Consider the following 16,541-nt stretch of genomic DNA (forward strand, 5'->3'; position numbering starts at 1 on the left):
CTCACGTTCCCCAGAAAGAAGAATCCATTGAGCAGCCAGAGTTCCACTATGATGAATTTGGTTTCCGAGTTGATAAGGAAGGTAAAGTCAGTCCCATCCCTAACCCTTCCGTTGTGTCTGGGTCCAGCCCCTCCTGTGCTTCTGGGTGATTTTACAACCATTCTGTGCTAGGTCTCATCTACCCATCCATCAACTCGAGGGCTGTGCATTAGACATGCTGGCCTTATGGGAGTCTGGAGCATAGAATATGCAGCAGAGTCATTTCCATCCCCTTATGCTTGTGTCGTAGGTGAGTCATTCCCACTAGCAGCTGCATGCTGGGGAAGGGCAACTTTCCCAGTTGACAGTGAGGTCTCTGTCGTGGTCAGCAGCACTGTAAGTACCAATAGCAAGCACAATGACACATGCTGTCTTTTGAAAAACTTGCAGCCAAGATGAGTGGCAGCAGTATATGTTCTGCCCAGCCTAGCAGCTTGGCAAAGTGTAGGGCAAACTGTAGGGGCAGAACCTACATCCTATTTTTTCTGCAAGGTATAGAAGCAGGAGACCAAATAGGAGGTGTGGAGTGCTATTGCAGCTGGGCATTGAACTACAACAGCTGGCTGCCTTTGCAAAGAGGAAGAGAAAGGAGTGGGGGATGTAGGAATTGCTTTATGTGTTCTGAGAGGACATTTCCAGGGCTCGGGCCATACAGCGCAAGGGCAGAAGTTGTTTCCATGTGTGCCCTGAGGCACCTTCAGTCATAGAGGATCTACTTTGAAGCAGTGACCTGGAGATACAGACAGGGCACAGCAATTTTCTTCAGCCAGAACATTCTGTAGATTTGTGCATTATAAAATCAGCAGAAAGATTTGGACTGCATTTTTGGGATGTGTTATATGATGAAGGACAGAGTGCCTTATGTCAAACCTGTACTTGTGCTAAAGTATCTATTTTAGAAAGCCAGCCTTAGGTTAAGGTGTGCTCTCATTGTGAATTTGGAAGTGTCCCTATTAAAGTTTCTTCATGATGATTAAATATCCCCAAAGTTAACATTTTGCACCTCATTACTTGTATGAGCATATAGCTTCTGCTTGCCACCTCTGAGGCTGTCTGTGCTTTTGTCAGCCTGATTTACAGATCCTTACAAAACCCAACAGGATGAGTGCTGCCGGGGTCTTGTTTAATTCCAGCCACACTCTGCTCTAAATCAGTAAGTAGAGACTAGAAGCCTGCTGACAGCTTTTTAGTTCTCAAGGCCCCAGTGCCTTTTGCTTCTGACCATAAAATTTACTGTGTGGAGAAGACAGTTAGAAAGCAAGCTTTGCCTTTCCATGCTCTGGCTGGAATATATGAATGTTTTAAATGTGCTTTCTTCAGATGGCCATCCTCCTTCCTATCCCATTCTGTGTTCATCCCCTCTCCTTTTCCCCCTCTCACTTGTCCCTATTTCTTTCCCTTCCCTTTGCCGAGGCAGATGGTGCTGAACCAAACTCCAGCAAGCTTCTGGGGGTCCCACTAACAGAGGAGCCACAGCAGAGGCTCAAGTGGCAGGCTCATCTGGAATTCACACACAACCATGACGTGGGCGACCTCACCTGGGACAAAATTGAGGTCACCCTACCGCATTCAGACAAGCTGCGCTCCCTGGTGCTAGCCGGCATCCCACACAGCATGAGGCCACAGGTGAGAGTGCTGCCTGCTCTGGGCAGGCTCTCCTGCCTGGGGTAAGAGACAACAGAGCAAGACCACTTTCTCTTGGTTGAGAGGGTGCTAGATAGTGGTTTTCTGTGTCTCTCTTGTTGACTTTTATATTTCTGTTCACCCTGTCTCCCCAGCTGTGGATGCGCCTGTCAGGGGCCTTGCAGAAGAAGAGGAATTCAGAGATGTCATATCGGGATATTGTGAAAAACAGCTCTAACGATGAAACCATTGCTGCCAAACAGGTAGGAGATACTGCCTAGTGCCAACTAGGCACAGGGGATTGGGAAGAAGGGCTAGATTTGCTGACTGAGGAGGTAGGGGTGTCTTCCTAACATCTGCAGCAAGAACAGTTGAGAGGACAAGTGTGGTTGAATCCTGACAAAGTTTAATCCTGTTGGCCATCTTTCTCCTTTGTTGTGTTGGAATAGGAACTGTGCAGCTCCCCTCCTTCCTAGGACAGCAGGAAAGGGGTTCGACCCATGTTACCTGCAGGCTAGAAAACAGTGCTGCAGTTGCATCTCAGCAAACATCCTGATATTCATTGAGGGAGGTGCAGGATGAAAGGCTGACAGATGCAACTCTGTTGAGGTAGTAGCAGCTGCTTCCAGGGACTGTCTTTGTTCCCCTGAACACAAAGTCTCTGAACACTGACAAGACTGTTACAGAGTGTTTTCCCTCTTCCTCTGACCTCTCCTTTTGTGGGAGGAGGCAAAGGCCATGGCAAAAGAAACTGGGCTCTGCACATGTTCACCTCTCACCAAGAAGCTAGGTTCAGAATGGTAGGTTGTTGGTTTCTCTTTATAATACGTTTGTTGGGAAGCCTTGCTTAAAATCCAAGCAGATGAAATTCCCTACCAGTGTGCCTGCTGTTCTCAGTGGTGAAGCTAGGGGCTGAGTTGAGGCAAGTATTTATTGGGAGACACCAAGTCACTGTCTGCACTGGCATTTTCCCACGTGTCAGTGAAGGCTGTCAACTGACCCCAGGTGCTTGGACAGGGCCATCTTTGGTGCCTAAGGACTTATGGATGGGGGTGGGGAAGCAGAGTTCCCTGAGGCAAGGTGCCAAGGCAGAGAGCAGAAGGAAGTTGTTCAGATGCTGCTAGCTGACCTTGTCCTTGTTTATGGCTGTCTGGCAGATTGAAAAAGACTTGCTCCGCACGATGCCTAGCAACGCCTGCTTCTCCAACATGAACAGTATCGGGGTGCCACGGCTACGCAGGATACTACGAGGACTTGCCTGGCTCTACCCAGAGATTGGATATTGCCAAGGCACTGGCATGGTAACCTGCTTTCAGGGTGTCTTTATGATAGGGATCATTTGGTCTGGGGTGGCTATGCTGGGGCAAGTGATTTGAGGCAGTGCTGCCAGCCACTGTGGCCTCTGGATGAGCTGAAGGGAAATCCATTCCACATGGAATGTTTTTCCTAGGGAAGGAAGAGCAGAGTAGCACCATGCATCCAAAGATGTGGAAGAATTCAGTCCATATGTTGGGGAGGGACAGGCATTACACTGAGGAGAAATCCCTTCAGTGGGAGACTGCAGGAGAGCTGCTGCAGAGGAAGGAAGACGTTGAACACCTACACACTGGTCCATCTCTTCATGTGAAGAAGCACCTCTTAGGACATGCAGTTCTTCTTCCTTCAAAATCCTAGGTGGCTGCCTCTCTGCTGCTCTTCTTGGAGGAGGAAGATGCCTTCTGGATGATGTGCGCTATCATTGAGGAACTGGTTCCTGCCTCCTACTTCAGCACCACCCTGATGGGCGTGCAGACAGACCAGCGTGTCCTGCGGCAGCTCATTGTGCAGTACTTGCCCCGCTTGGACAAACTGCTTCAGGAGCATGACATCGGTAAAAGCGTGCCCTAGAAACCATAGCTTTTCTTGCCAGGGTGACATACAGACAAAGATTATTGTTCTTGTTTTGCAAAGGGAGAGCAGCAGGGCTAGGAGCAAACCTGGCCCTGGAGGCAAATGCATGGTCATCTTTAAGCTGGGAGGACAGCACTTAAGACATCTTCACTGGTTGGCTGACTACTTCTGCTGTGATTTTTTTCCATGTCTCAATTCACAGAGCTCTCCTTGATCACCTTGCACTGGTTCCTCACCTCTTTTGCTAGTGTTGTCCACATAAAGCTGCTGCTGCGTATTTGGGACCTCTTCTTCTACGAGGGCTCTCTGGTGCTGTTCCAGCTCACTTTGGGCATGCTCAGTATGAAGGTAATTCCCACCTCTTCTTCCTCCTTTGTAGCGCTTCAGTGTTTAATTCTGAGTTTTAGGGGCAAGAAGGCTTTTCTATACACTTTCTGTATGTGGTTTGGGAGTGTGCTAGGGGAGATGACTTCCTGCCTTCTTCAGTACTGGAGGCTGTGAAAAACTTCCAAGGCATTATGCAAGAATCAGGGATTGCTGTTTACCCCACCTACCTCATTTCCTCCCTCATAATTAAACCCCATCAGCTGTCCCCCTCTATTCACTCTAGATCCCATCCTGAGGGCTTGTCTTACCTAAACCAAGATACCGCTTGATTTTGCACCATCTTTGAGCAGAGATATCAAGCTGAGGTTGTGGTCATCTGAGAAGCTTTTGATGGCATTGTTGAATGCTCCAAGAGCATTTTGATTATATTTTACTTGGCTGGCTTACACTTAGCCAGCCTGATCTTTTCCTTGTTAGGTGGAAAATAATTTTGTAGTTTAGCTTGCTGTGTGAAGGGAAAGGGTGAGCCTGCTGGGAGTAAGGGGAAGGTGGAGCATTGTTTGACATGGTAGGCACTCTGTAGTGTGTGAGACAGAGCAGCAGCTTCCATTCCCTTGTCCCCAGCAAGATCCCTGCTGTGCCCAGTCCTGGCAGTGGGTACAGAATAGCTTTGGTTTTGTATTTCCTTGCAGATTTCACTTAATTTCAGTGATGAATGCTGTGATTCAGAAACATGCCAGCTAGAATTCTGGGGGGAGGTCTCAGTGCAGTAGAGCAGAAAAAGATGCTGTTCCCCTTCCAAAGGTAGCTTGGACTTTTCCTGCGGAATTTTTTTATGGATTTGTCTAGTTGTATCTGCCCAGGCTGAACACTGAATGTAAAATTGCATCTAGCAAACCCAAGAGCGTAGCTGTCATGCTCACTGTTCTGTGTAGCAAATGACTGCGTCGTTGCAGGAGGATGAGCTAATCCAGTCCGAGAACTCTGCCTCCATCTTCAACACGCTTTCGGACATCCCAAGTCAGATTGAAGATGCAGATGTGCTGCTGCGGGAGGCCATGCGCGTGGCTGGCTCTCTGACAGATGTGGCGGTGGAGACCCAGCGTCGCAAACACTTGGCCTACCTCATTGCTGACCAAGGGCAGCTGCTCAACTCCAGCACCACTGTCAACAATTTATCCAAAGTGAGTGCACTGAGTCCCACCAGCCTCTGCTGCTCTGTTTTTACAGTTCCCTTACATGTTCCCTCCCAATTGCTTTTTGTGAGCAAGAGGTCCTCCTGTCTAAGGATTTTGGCTCCAGGATGACTGTGTATTGGGAAGTGAGGGGGAGGTCTGTACTAATAAAATGCTGCCAGACCTGTCCTGGTTGATAAATCCCCAGGTGAAAGGGATATTGACATTGATTGTAATTATCATTAATGAGAGTTATGATGGAAAGTGCATTTCATTAATGGGAACTAAAAGAAACAACAGATGCTTTTGGCAGAATTTGCAGAGTAGGAACTGGAGTTAATCCATTAGTAAGAAACTGATACACTAACATAACTCTGGAAGATAAAGTCATAAAACAGCAGCAGCCTTTGAGGAGCTGAATAAAACGTGCACCTGTGTTTAATCTTGGACTACAGTCTGCAGTTGCAGATGTAGGAGCTCCTGTTTGTGAAGCCTCTGTGGAAGATTTATTCTTGATGCTCGTTTGTGTGCTAATCACAAGACACTCCTACAATTCTAAAATTTAATAGGCATTCACTTAGAAATTGATATATAATTACGTGTAGAACTGCTTTTGGCAACAAGTAGAATTAAAACAAAAATTGTTCACTTGAATCATGGTTGATTCTTGAACTTCAATTATGCTTTCGTAATAATTGAGCTATAAATAACCTGTTGCACATGCAGCAGATCAAGCAGTAGAGCTGATTCATTGCATTAGAACTAGAACAACTCCTGTCTAAAATTGCCAGTTGACTTGCCTGCCCCTTCCAGTGGTAGCTGTCAGGACCCCTTGCCCAGAGCTGGCCTGTGTGGAGGAATGCTTTATTTTATTTCTGAAATCTGTCCTAATGTGTGCATTTTGTTCTCTCCCTTCCCTCTCCCTCAGATTGTGCGACGCAGGACTCAGCGCAGGAAATCTGGCATCACTTCTCTACTTTTTGGTAAGAACAATCCTGTGCCTTTCATGTGGTGTTGATGGATAGAGCAGCCTAGGAGGGAGGGGAATGAGCAAAGCAGGGAAACACTGGGACACAGAAAGCAGAGAAGAGGGAGCCAGAACTGAAGGATGAGAGGGAAGAAGTGCAGTTTTCTACTTGCTTGCTTTGGCCGGAGGTCAGAAAGTGAATTTTAGGTTAGGTGGTTAGTCATAGAGCCATAGAATGGTTTGGGTTGGAAGGGACCTTAAAGATCATCTAGTTTCAACCCCCCTGCTATGGATGGGGACACCTTCCACTAGTCCTTAAATGGTGACTAAGAGCAGGCTGCAGCTCAGCCTGGCTGTCAGGTCCTTCTTGCACTGACTCAACAGGTCAAGCATATTTTCTGGTAGACCATATGCAGTCCACGGGCTGGGTGTTGTACTTGCCTGATCTTATTCTGCTCAGTTCTGGAACATCTCTGAAGATCTGAGATGGGGCAGGATTGTCCGGTGTGTCACTTATCAACATTAAATGCAAACCTCACTGATGTTTCCCCTCACTTACTCTGAGAGTGCTATGTTTTGAACCCTTCTGAGTCTTAATTTTCGTCACTTACGAGCTAAGTCAGTGTCTGTCCAGAAAGCCCAGGGCCAGAATAGGTTTTGCATGGGTTTAACAGTAACTTGCTTCTGTGACTCCATAATAGCCCTTTCTGTTGTAAGCCTCACTGTCATCACTTTCCTTGCAACTGGTTAGCTTTCTTGAAATTGCCACATCTCACCACAGAAATTGTTTTTCCGGAGGAAGACAACATACTGAATTTACAGGGTTCAAATAGTGTTCCTGTTGTGGTTGAAATGGCCTGAATAAATCTAAAACAGGGTTTTACTGGTCTTTTCAGAGAAGAGCTTTTCTGATGTTCTTCAGGAAGCTGATATATTTGTCACAGGCTTGCTACAAGCACATACAGCATTACATATAAAAGTTATGGTAGAAGACCAATGAAGCTGTAAAGTCAAGCATGCAGAAGTGAAGAAATGCAGGAAAGTTACTTGTGCAACCTAAACTCAGACCTCTTATATGTAACGTTATCATAAAGCCAGTACAGACTGAACCAGCAGGGAACTTAGCTGGCAAATGCATCTTTCTTGTGTCTCAGGAAGTCTCTTTGACCAAGTTTGAGTAGCTTTATGAAAGTGACGGCGAGTTATACGCACACACAAAGATAAATTTTAAGTTCAAGCTTCAAGATGTATCAGTGGTAGAACTGAGATGATTGATAGTGTTTCCTTGTTTTAGTGGGGCTTCTGTACAGTGACTGTCATGGTTTTTTTACCTAATATTCTTAGTAATTAAAACATTGGTTAAAATAGAGAAGTTATCATCCTGCAACAGATGACCAGAATGGAAAACTTCAGCCCAAGTGAGAAGGAAAGCTTAGACATGATAAACTCACCTTATACTGGGAACTGTCAAACAACCTTAATTGTAAAGTCTGCTGCCTCTGATAGTTCCTTTGTAGAGCTGGTTCATAGCCCTTTTCTGAGTGGGAGTAAGAACTTACCCAGAACTTAATTCTTCTTTCTTAGAGTGAATGGAGATGTAGTAGTGACTTGGTCAGGAGTTGTAGAATCACAGGAACACTTTTTGGAAGGGACCTCTAAATGTCGGTAGTCAAACCTCTCCTCCTCAAAGCCAGAATCTTGCTCATGCTAGATCAGGTTGGCCAGGGCTTTCTCTAGCTGAGATTCAAGGAGTTGGACCAGATTTCTTATGAAAGAATAGAAAGAAGAAACATCAAAAGGTAGATTGGCGGAGAACAAGATGTGCATGTTCCCCTTTTCCTGTTGGAAGGGCACTGGAACAAGGAAATGCAGGAGATCTAGTTCTCCTCTGCACAGCTGTGCAGCTAGTCAGTCTTGGCAGGCTCAAAATAGAGCCTCCTCACTTGTGGCGTATCCTGCACTGGTTTCCTGTTTTGGAAATGTACGTGCAGGTGTGTTGGGTGCAGTGAGGTGAATCTGGTGGGAACCCCAGTTGCTTTCCTCTGTATCATGTATATTGTAAGGTGGGAGGCTGTGGAGCTTGCTTCCCATATCTTCTGCTTCTGTTTGGGTGGGATTGATCAGCGTACAGAGGGAGGAGAACGGTATTTTGGCCAGAAGGGACTGAATGATGACAGAAAGAATCTGTGATCTATGTAAATGAGGGCAGCCCGCTGAGCTAGTGTGGCTGTGGTTGAGTAGTTTCTTCTTTAGTCACATTCTGTTTTAGCAACATGAATTTTCTGGGAATCCCCGCCGTCTGCGTGATCGCTTGTCTATTTACAATCTTTGTGTCTCTGAATCTGTAGTAAGACTTTTTACATGCTCTATTTCCTACCCCCGGCCACTGAGGAGCAGGTTTTGTTAATTTTCATTGCTTGGACTGGGAGCAAGTATGCCCTACAATTTTTCTAGTCCAGAAGCAAAGGTCAGTTTTCTCTTAAGCTCTGTGTGTCTCATTCTCTAATAATTTAGTTTAGCAAACAGAAAACAATTGTAACAATAACTTTAGATCTAATTTTGTGCTGTTTATGTTCTTAAAGTTTTAGTCCTTTTAATTAGGATCACTTGTGATTAAAAGATTGTGTTAATCACTTTTTCATAAGCAGAAGCTTCATGTGTACCTAGCTGTCTCAGCAGCTGTATAGCTCGGGACACACTTTATTCATATTGGTTTCTATAATGCTGTTAGCAGATAAGCAGAGTGCTAATTTGCTAGCCAGTGATTTAGGTGGGTCTTGCATAAAGACTGTTTGTATAAAAAGTGGAGTTCAGTGAAAAATACATCATTTTAAATGTTGATTTCGTTAATCAAGCTACCACATCTTCAGTATATTAGAGAGAGCAAAGAGAGATTTATATGAAAATACGCTCTGAATTTAAAACAAACAGCATTATTTTAGAAAAAGAAGCAAATGGTTCATTGTTCCCAAACATCGTGTACCCAATTTTTAAGGCGTTCAGATACATTAATGGTGTAAAGAATCCATTCCATTAGGTATCTCTCTGCACAAATTAGGCTGTCAGATCTCCTGGGCTGATTAATGACAGTTGAAAGATGCTTTGGTAACTTTTACTTTACTTATGACCATTTCTATACACCCAGAACCTTTGAAATCTGGCTCTTAGGGAGGTCAAGGTCTTAAGCAGATGGCAGCTTTTCTCTCATGGCTCAGACTGACGCAGGAAAGTGCGCTGTCTTGGTTTTTCAAATCTTTTTCAAGACTCAGTGAAGAATATTCTCCCAGCCTCTGAGGTATGCAAAAATCAGAAGTAGTTCAACCAAAAGCTGTTTCAGTTTCAAGAGAATTTCAGTTGAAGAGAATTTTTGAAAGTTCCCTAGATTTGTGTCCCACCATTCATCTGTCTATATACTGCGTAGACACTTCTCTAAAGTAGTACGCAGTACCGTGGTACACTGAGTTGTCCAGACAGATCAAAGATGACATCTTGTAGTTCCATATGTGGTTTGAAATACCAGCTCCTTATAATTTGAGACACTTAAATTGGTGTTGGTTATTTACATTATTGAATTGATTGGCAGTAAGTACCTGCCTTAGTGTAGGTACTTCTAATGTCAGGCTTTTTAATTTCTGTAGAGTCAATGATTTCTAACGTTAACAAAAAAATGAATACCTCATACTTGTTTTCCTTTCCTCACCTTCCTTCTGGCTATGTGGGCTTCCCCAGGGGATGACGATCTGGAGGCACTGAAAGCCAAGAACATCAAGCAGACGGAGCTGGTGGCTGACCTGCGTGAGGCCATTCTCCAGGTGGCACGGCACTTCCAGTGTGTGGATCCCAAGAACTGCAGCATTGTGAGTGGGAACAGCTGGATCTGCACTGCTGTGTGCTCCAGGCATGAGTATTGAGTGTATTGAGTGTTCACCACAGGACAGGGCTGTTCAAATGCTCCTGGAATGTGTAGGCTCGAGGAAGAAAGCAACCAGGTGTAATGGGTGGAGGGTGAGGGTTGCTCAACCCATCCCTGGTGGAGGAGGGCTGTGGTGAGAGGTTTTCTGCCTGCTAAGAGAAGGAAAAGGTTTGGGAACAGGGGCATGCAAGCTTTGGCAGATCAGCTGGGAGTAATCTGTTGCTTCTTGTTCCTCTTTGCTCTTCATCCACATGCATACTAGGATCTGACTCCAGACTACAGCATGGAGAGCCACCAGCGGGACCATGAGAACTATGTGGCCTGTTCCCGCAACCGACGACGGCGAGCCAAGGCACTGCTGGACTTTGAGCGCCACGATGACGATGAGCTGGGCTTCCGCAAGAATGACATCATTACGGTGCGTCAGCCTATGAGACAGGGACCAGGGCAAGACCATGCAGACCCAGCTTGTTTGGGATGCTGCACTGCCTCTTCTGCTGGTAAAGAAAGGAGGAGATTGGCTCAAAACCCAGTTAGGAGTCCAAGAGAAGCAGTTGGTGTTTCTGGGAGCTGCCTGGGGATGAGGCAGTATGTTCCTGTGAGTTGCCTTGTGGGTCATTCTCACTGCAACTACAAAGTTCCTTTTCTGGCTGCCATACAGCTGAGCAAAAGATTGATTTGGTCCAACCTGGGTCCTGGTTTAACAGGGCACACTAAGCTGTGGTAAGACTGTAAAAGCATCTGTTTGCATTTTAGCTGTGGGTCGTCCTATCTGAAATTGGGAAAATGGGTAGCGTTGTGTTTGCAGTAGCTTTTTAGCCTTGAAGGCCCTGGGCCACATGAGAAGAGAACGTTGGCAAAACAGTTAAGAAGAAAGCAGGCCCTCGTTGTGCACGTGCAGCCGGGCAGCTGTAGCCCTCCTGGCACTGCACTCTCTTCAACCAGCATTTTCCACTCCCTGTTTTTCAGATCATTTCCCAGAAGGATGAGCACTGTTGGGTGGGTGAGCTGAATGGACTGAGAGGTGAGAGTGGAATGGGGTGCGCTGGGGAGAGTGGGGCCAGATGCAGAGCATCCATTCATCCACAGCTACTGCTCTGGCACATCTGCAGCAAAGGCTTTGCTGATCACCTGGGGCATCCGCCAGGGACAAGGGAAATGTTAAAGCAGGGTATGAGAGCAGTGGTGCAGCCACGTGGTTACTTCTTCCAAACTGCAAGTTTAGGCTCTGTCGTCCCGGCACAGGGTGGCTGGGTGTACATCATCTCTGCTGCTTGTGGGAAGTGTCCTGTAATTGGCTTCCTCTTGCAGTTGCCTTAATTCTTATGATTTTTGAGGCTTCTCGGTTCCTTCTTTGGGGTTGGACTCTATGAATTCTGAGTTATTCTCAGCTTCCCCTGGGCTCTGGCCTTGTCTGTGTCAGAGGTTTCTCAGTGTCAGACTTGCTTCTTTCTCCATTCTTTATAGGTTGGTTTCCTGCAAAATTTGTGGAGATCTTGGATGAGCGGAGCAAAGAGGTAATTAAAAAAACAAACCACAATAACATCAACAAAAATCCAACATAAAAAAAAGTCCTGTCATACCTGAAAAAACATAGTTGAAAAGCGCCATATATTTCCCTTCTTGAGTCTGTTTGCTCTCTAGGGCTACTGAGCACTTAGTGATGTGATCAGGGAGCTTATCTCCTGGGATTGTTTTCTCAAGTTCCTGATGCTGACCAAGTGGAGAATGAGGGTCCCAGAGGGCTGCAGGGGGTAGCTGAGTGTGATGCCTGGCCTTGCAAGGCCTTAGCCATGAGCTTCAGGAAAGCAGCAGGCAGGTAGCAGCAGGATCCTGTGGGCAGCGTTTCTGCTGCTCCCTGCTGCCTGTGCTCTCCTCCTCCTCTGAGGCTGTGGATCCTGCTCATGCTTTGTAGTCACCCACAGTGGATCCTCCCCAAGCAGCTGTGCCAAAGAGGGGACTCTGTCTCAGTTCCTCTCGCAACTGGCAGGGGTTAGATGCCACCTGTTTAGAGCAGATACCTCAATATGGCCTCAAGGCTGGGGTAACGTGTGGGAGGCAAATGTCATCAGCTGTTGGCCTAGGCAATTTGCAGGGGAAGTGGAGAAGGCCTTGTTCTCCTTCTCCTCAGCATTTGGAGAGTGAGGGAGGGCTCAAAGGCTGACCTGAGACCCCAAGAGAAGCCCCTAGAAAGATGTCACTATTGACATCTCACTTGCTTCCTCAGCCCCTTTTTGGGGCTTGTTCCTTAGATGCAGATCACCTCTTGGTGTGTAAACACACCCTGTACTGCTGAGCAGTTCTCCTCCCAGCTGTGGAAATAGAGAGGATCCCACTCATCCTAATACTGGAATATCCTTCGTGCTAACAGTGTGTCAGGGTGACACCTCGGAGCGGTGTGCCAGCTGACCTGGGAGTTCCCATCTGCCCCCATTTCCCCTGACTTCTATCAGCTTACAGAGTCCCAGAGACCCTCAGTGCAAGTCCCCCTCCTTACCTTAGCTCAGCATCACACCGAACTGCAGCAGCTCCTACATGCTGAGTGCTGCCAGGATGGTGCTGGGGTCACCCATGTGGCCTCCTGGGCAGCACCCAGGCACAAAGGTCCTGGTGTCCCAGTAATTCCCAGGGGAGTAGCACTGAACATGGTGCCTTATGCAAGAGCCACCAAGAACATAAGGGGTTAAGGGAGGGGGGACTGGGGGGCACCTGGGAGTGGAAGAGGTGTGTGCAGAGAGCTGGAGCAGACCACCTCCATGCTTTGCCTCCTCTCCAGTATGCTGAGAGGTGGCTCTTTGTGTTCCTCAGTACTCCATCGCTGGAGATGACTCAGTCACAGAAGGGGTGACAGATTTGGTTCGAGGGACGCTGTGTCCAGCCTTGAAGTCCATATTTGAACATGGATTGAAGAAGCCATCTCTGCTGGGGGGACCCTGCCATCCCTGGCTGTTCATTGAAGAGGTGAGATGTCTCAGTTCCCTTCGTGGGGCATTGTTGCCAGAGGGCTGGGGTCAGGGGGCTGTAGGGCAGAGTGTACTGAGTGTTCCTCTGCCCTGTTAGGCTGCAAGACGGGAAGTGGAACGGGACTTTGACTCTGTGTATTCTCGCCTTGTGCTCTGCAAGACGTACAGGTAAGGCCACTTTATTCACACGAAGTGGCTAGGTCTGTGCCCTGCTCCTGCATGTTCACTGAACTGCTGTTGCTCTCCCCCTTGAGAAGGGTCGGTCGTGGTGTGCCCCACCCTCCTGTCGGTGTGGCATCAACAGGCTGCTGTGCCCATGCTGACATGGGGCTGGCAGTGGCTCTTGCCCCCTTCCTTGTGCTCCTGTGTTTGCTTCTGGGGCTGTATCTTGCTCTCTTGTGGCTGCAGGATTACCTGTGGGCTCAGCAGTAGCAGGGGAACTGTTGGGGTGTGGAGGGAGAAAGGCCTGCTCATTGCCCAGGGTGGCTCTGGAGCTAGCCAGCTCTCTGCTGTGGTCTTTGCAGGCTTGATGAAGACGGCAAAGTCCTCACTCCAGAGGAGCTGCTTTACCGGGTGAGTGCTGCTCCTAGCCCCACCAGAGCCCAGCTCCTAATGTGGGGAAGTTTCCCGTGGAGGCTGCTGGAGGGAGGATGATGCCCTTCTCTAGGGAGATGCTCAAGAGTCCCCCAGGCCTTCCCTGATGGGAAGCAGTAGAGACACCAGGTGCCTGGGGAAAGGCAGAAAGTGAAGCCATTGGGAAGGCTCGGCCCCTCTGATGGTAGCAGGTGGCACTGGGTAAGGGAGGGGAGCTTTGGGGAGGGGAGCATTTGGCTGCGTTGCTGCGATGGCTGCCAGCCCAGCCCTGCCTAAGGCTAGGCTGAGAAGGCGGTAACCACATCTTCCCACCCGGCAGGCGGTTCAGGCTGTGAGCATGACACACGATGCTGCACACGCACAGATGGACGTGAAACTTCGTTCCCTCATCTGCGTTGGACTCAAGTGAGTCATCCAGTCCTCATACCCCTGGATGTGAGGGGCAAGGAGCTTGGGAGGGGCAGAGCAGGCTCAAGGGCAGCAGTTGTTTCAATCTGCCTTAGGCCAGAGGGTCTTTTTCTCCCTCTTACTGCAGCTACTGAGTGGGACCTGCTCCTGTCTTGTTCATCACGCTGGGCCTGGCTCCTGGCTGGAAGAAGTAGCTCTCCTTGCATGGAGCGGCTCACACAAGTTTACTGGGTTGTCCTGTTCCCACAGGGGATAGGACTGTGGGCTGGGATCAAGGCTTGGGCTGAAAATAGACTATCCCAAAGTGATGGGGCTTCTTTCCCTGGCTTCAGCAAAGTAACATGCCTCTGCCCCATTGCTGCAGCGAGCAGGTGCTGCATTTGTGGCTGGAGGTGCTGTGCTCAAGTCTGCAGACTGTGGAGAAGTGGTTCCATCCCTGGTCATTCCTGCGCAGTCCTGGCTGGGTGCAGATCAAATGTGAGCTGAGGTGAGTGTCTCCACAGGCCTCGCCGAGGTCTGGAATAGATTTCCTCCTCCTCTGCAGGAGGTGGCCCTCGCTATGGCTGGCTTTGGGCCCTCTCCAGTGAGTAGCAGCATGGGCTGCCCGGACATCCCCGCTGAGCAGATTTCCTTCTGCGTGCTGAGACAGCAGTGACTGCCTAGACGGTTTAATGCAGTGCACTGTGCCAGCCTGACCCAAGAGCAGAGCTTGGCTCCTGGGGAGCTGTCATGACAAGCAGGTAGCTTCTGCCTGCCAACAACCTCCTACTGTGCCCTGCACCTACTCTGATGGAGAGACTTCCTTTTCCACCCCCCTACTCTCCAGGTCCTCTGCCAGCCACCGTGAGTCCAAGCAGGGAACAGGGAATGTGCTGGGGAGACAGTCTGGCTGTCACTGGCCAGGAAGGAGTTGGTCACCGGCTGACTCCTGGTTAAACGAGGGAGCGATATCAGGGGCTGAACGTGGCTTTCGTGCCTGAACTCCTACAAAGCACATCTCTTGGAGCCCAGGGCACACATCCACGCTGCGTGCTTCTGGCTCTGCTGCACTCTGCAAAGCCACATCCAGTCCCAGGGAGCCGCAGAGCAAACCCCTCGGCCACCACCACCACTCCAGCCCTGTTGCTGCTGCCGTCCTGTGGGAACTGCCTTTTGTCTGTGCCATCTGGTTGCCACTGGCCCCAGTGGGACCATCTGTAGCACCTCGGGGTGCTCTGTTCTCCTTGTGCTGCTGCTGGTGAATGGGAGGAAGGGAGTCCCCTCCACCTCCATGCTGCAGGGTCGCATGGCTGCTCTCTTGCAGCATGGTGACTGTGCTAGTTCAGCACAGCCGAAGGACCAAGTGGAATGGGTTCATGGCTGGGCCTGGGTTTGTGTGGAGCAGGAGCAGAGGCTTATGCCATATTTTCCCCAGCGAGCTTCCTGTGGAGGGCCTCAGCTCCCCTGCTGCCGCAGGAGTTGGAGGAGACCCCCTTGCAGAGTTTCCCCTGAGCCTGAAGGACTGATGTGCTTGTTGCCAGGTCTGAGCTCTGCATCCCCATCCTAGGGTCAGGGTTGAGGTTGTACCTGCAGCCCCTGATCAGAGCTGGGTGCAGCGAGGGAGCTCCATGAGCCATCCCCATGCGGCACTTGTGCATGGGGGTCAGGAGATTTCTCCTGCCCCGGGGGGTGCAGAAACTGTGACGTGCTACTGGCAGGGGTCTACTCCTCCCCAGTCCCCTCGCTGTGTGCAGTCCTCAGCCACTGGTGTCTGCACTCTAGGAGAGCCCGGGGCTGGCTGTGCCTCCCTGCGCTGCTGTGCCGGGCTCTGTAGGGGTTGCACTTGAGTCACATCTTCAAGCTTCTCTTCCCAGCCTGGGCCTGGCAGGATGTGAAGCCCAGAGAGGAGTGGGGAACAGTGGCTTGTGCTGCCCTTTCAACACCAACAAACAAGGATTTCCATCCTTGTAAGCTTGGCAGCGTGCCGGGGCAAGCTGAGGAGCTGCTGCAGTTGTGTGCCTGGGGGCAGCGGTTCTGGGCCCAGGCTGGGGGTGTGTGCGCATGGGTGTTACCATCGTTCTCTTCTGTTGCAGAGTCCTCTGCAAATTTGCCTTCAGCCTCTCTCAGGACTGGGAGCTGCCAATAAAGAGGGAGGTGAGTAGGTGGCATCTCTCATTCTCTCCCTCAGCCGTGGGTTCTGCTTACTGCGTCCTCTCCCAGCTTTGTGCTCAAGCCCATCCTCTGCCTCCGCTTGAGCCGGCACCAGAGGCTGCGGACGGGCCCCTTCGCTGCCAGGGCAGGCTGTGCGTGGGAGCTCACTGGCAGGGCATGCTGCCTGCCCCTGCCCAACTGGGGCAGAGGGAACTGTCAGGCCTCTTCGCTTCCCCAGTGCTCTCCAAACTGCAGGGCCTCTCCCTGTTTCAGCTGCGTGGAGGTGGGAAGTGCAGAAGGCTGCTCTGTCTGGCTGCTGGAGACCTCAGCATGCTTTGGCTCTGCCTGCAGACGTAACCTCCCCTTTTCTGGGTTCAGTGCACTGACCCGGGTCTCTCTGTCATCCTGCAGGAGAAGGAGAAGAAGCCACTGAAGGAAGGGGTGCAGGACATGCTTGTGAAGCACCATCTCTTCAGCTGGGACATAGATGGGTGACCCCCACCCCGCCCCAT

At 49.5% G+C, this 16,541-nt stretch overlaps 1 protein-coding gene across 1 annotated transcript; it reads left to right on the forward strand.

Moving 5' to 3' along the window:
- Positions 1-51: 51 nt before the first annotated feature.
- Positions 52-16,524, forward strand: SGSM3 (small G protein signaling modulator 3). Its single transcript, XM_010080465.1, has 19 exons — positions 52-81; positions 1,519-1,665; positions 1,818-1,925; positions 2,820-2,963; positions 3,337-3,532; positions 3,755-3,900; positions 4,836-5,063; positions 5,983-6,037; positions 9,751-9,878; positions 10,197-10,352; positions 10,904-10,958; positions 11,402-11,451; positions 12,821-12,895; positions 12,995-13,065; positions 13,422-13,470; positions 13,811-13,896; positions 14,264-14,386; positions 15,972-16,032; positions 16,447-16,524. Exons 1-19 carry the CDS (start codon positions 52-54, stop codon positions 16,522-16,524), a joined length of 1,986 nt encoding a protein of 661 aa, XP_010078767.1.
- The last annotated feature ends 17 nt before the right edge of the window (positions 16,525-16,541 follow it).

The sequence above is a fragment of the Pterocles gutturalis genome, unplaced genomic scaffold (assembly GCF_000699245.1).
Source record: "Pterocles gutturalis isolate BGI_N339 unplaced genomic scaffold, ASM69924v1 scaffold16854, whole genome shotgun sequence".
Lineage (NCBI taxonomy): Eukaryota > Metazoa > Chordata > Aves > Pterocliformes > Pteroclidae > Pterocles > Pterocles gutturalis.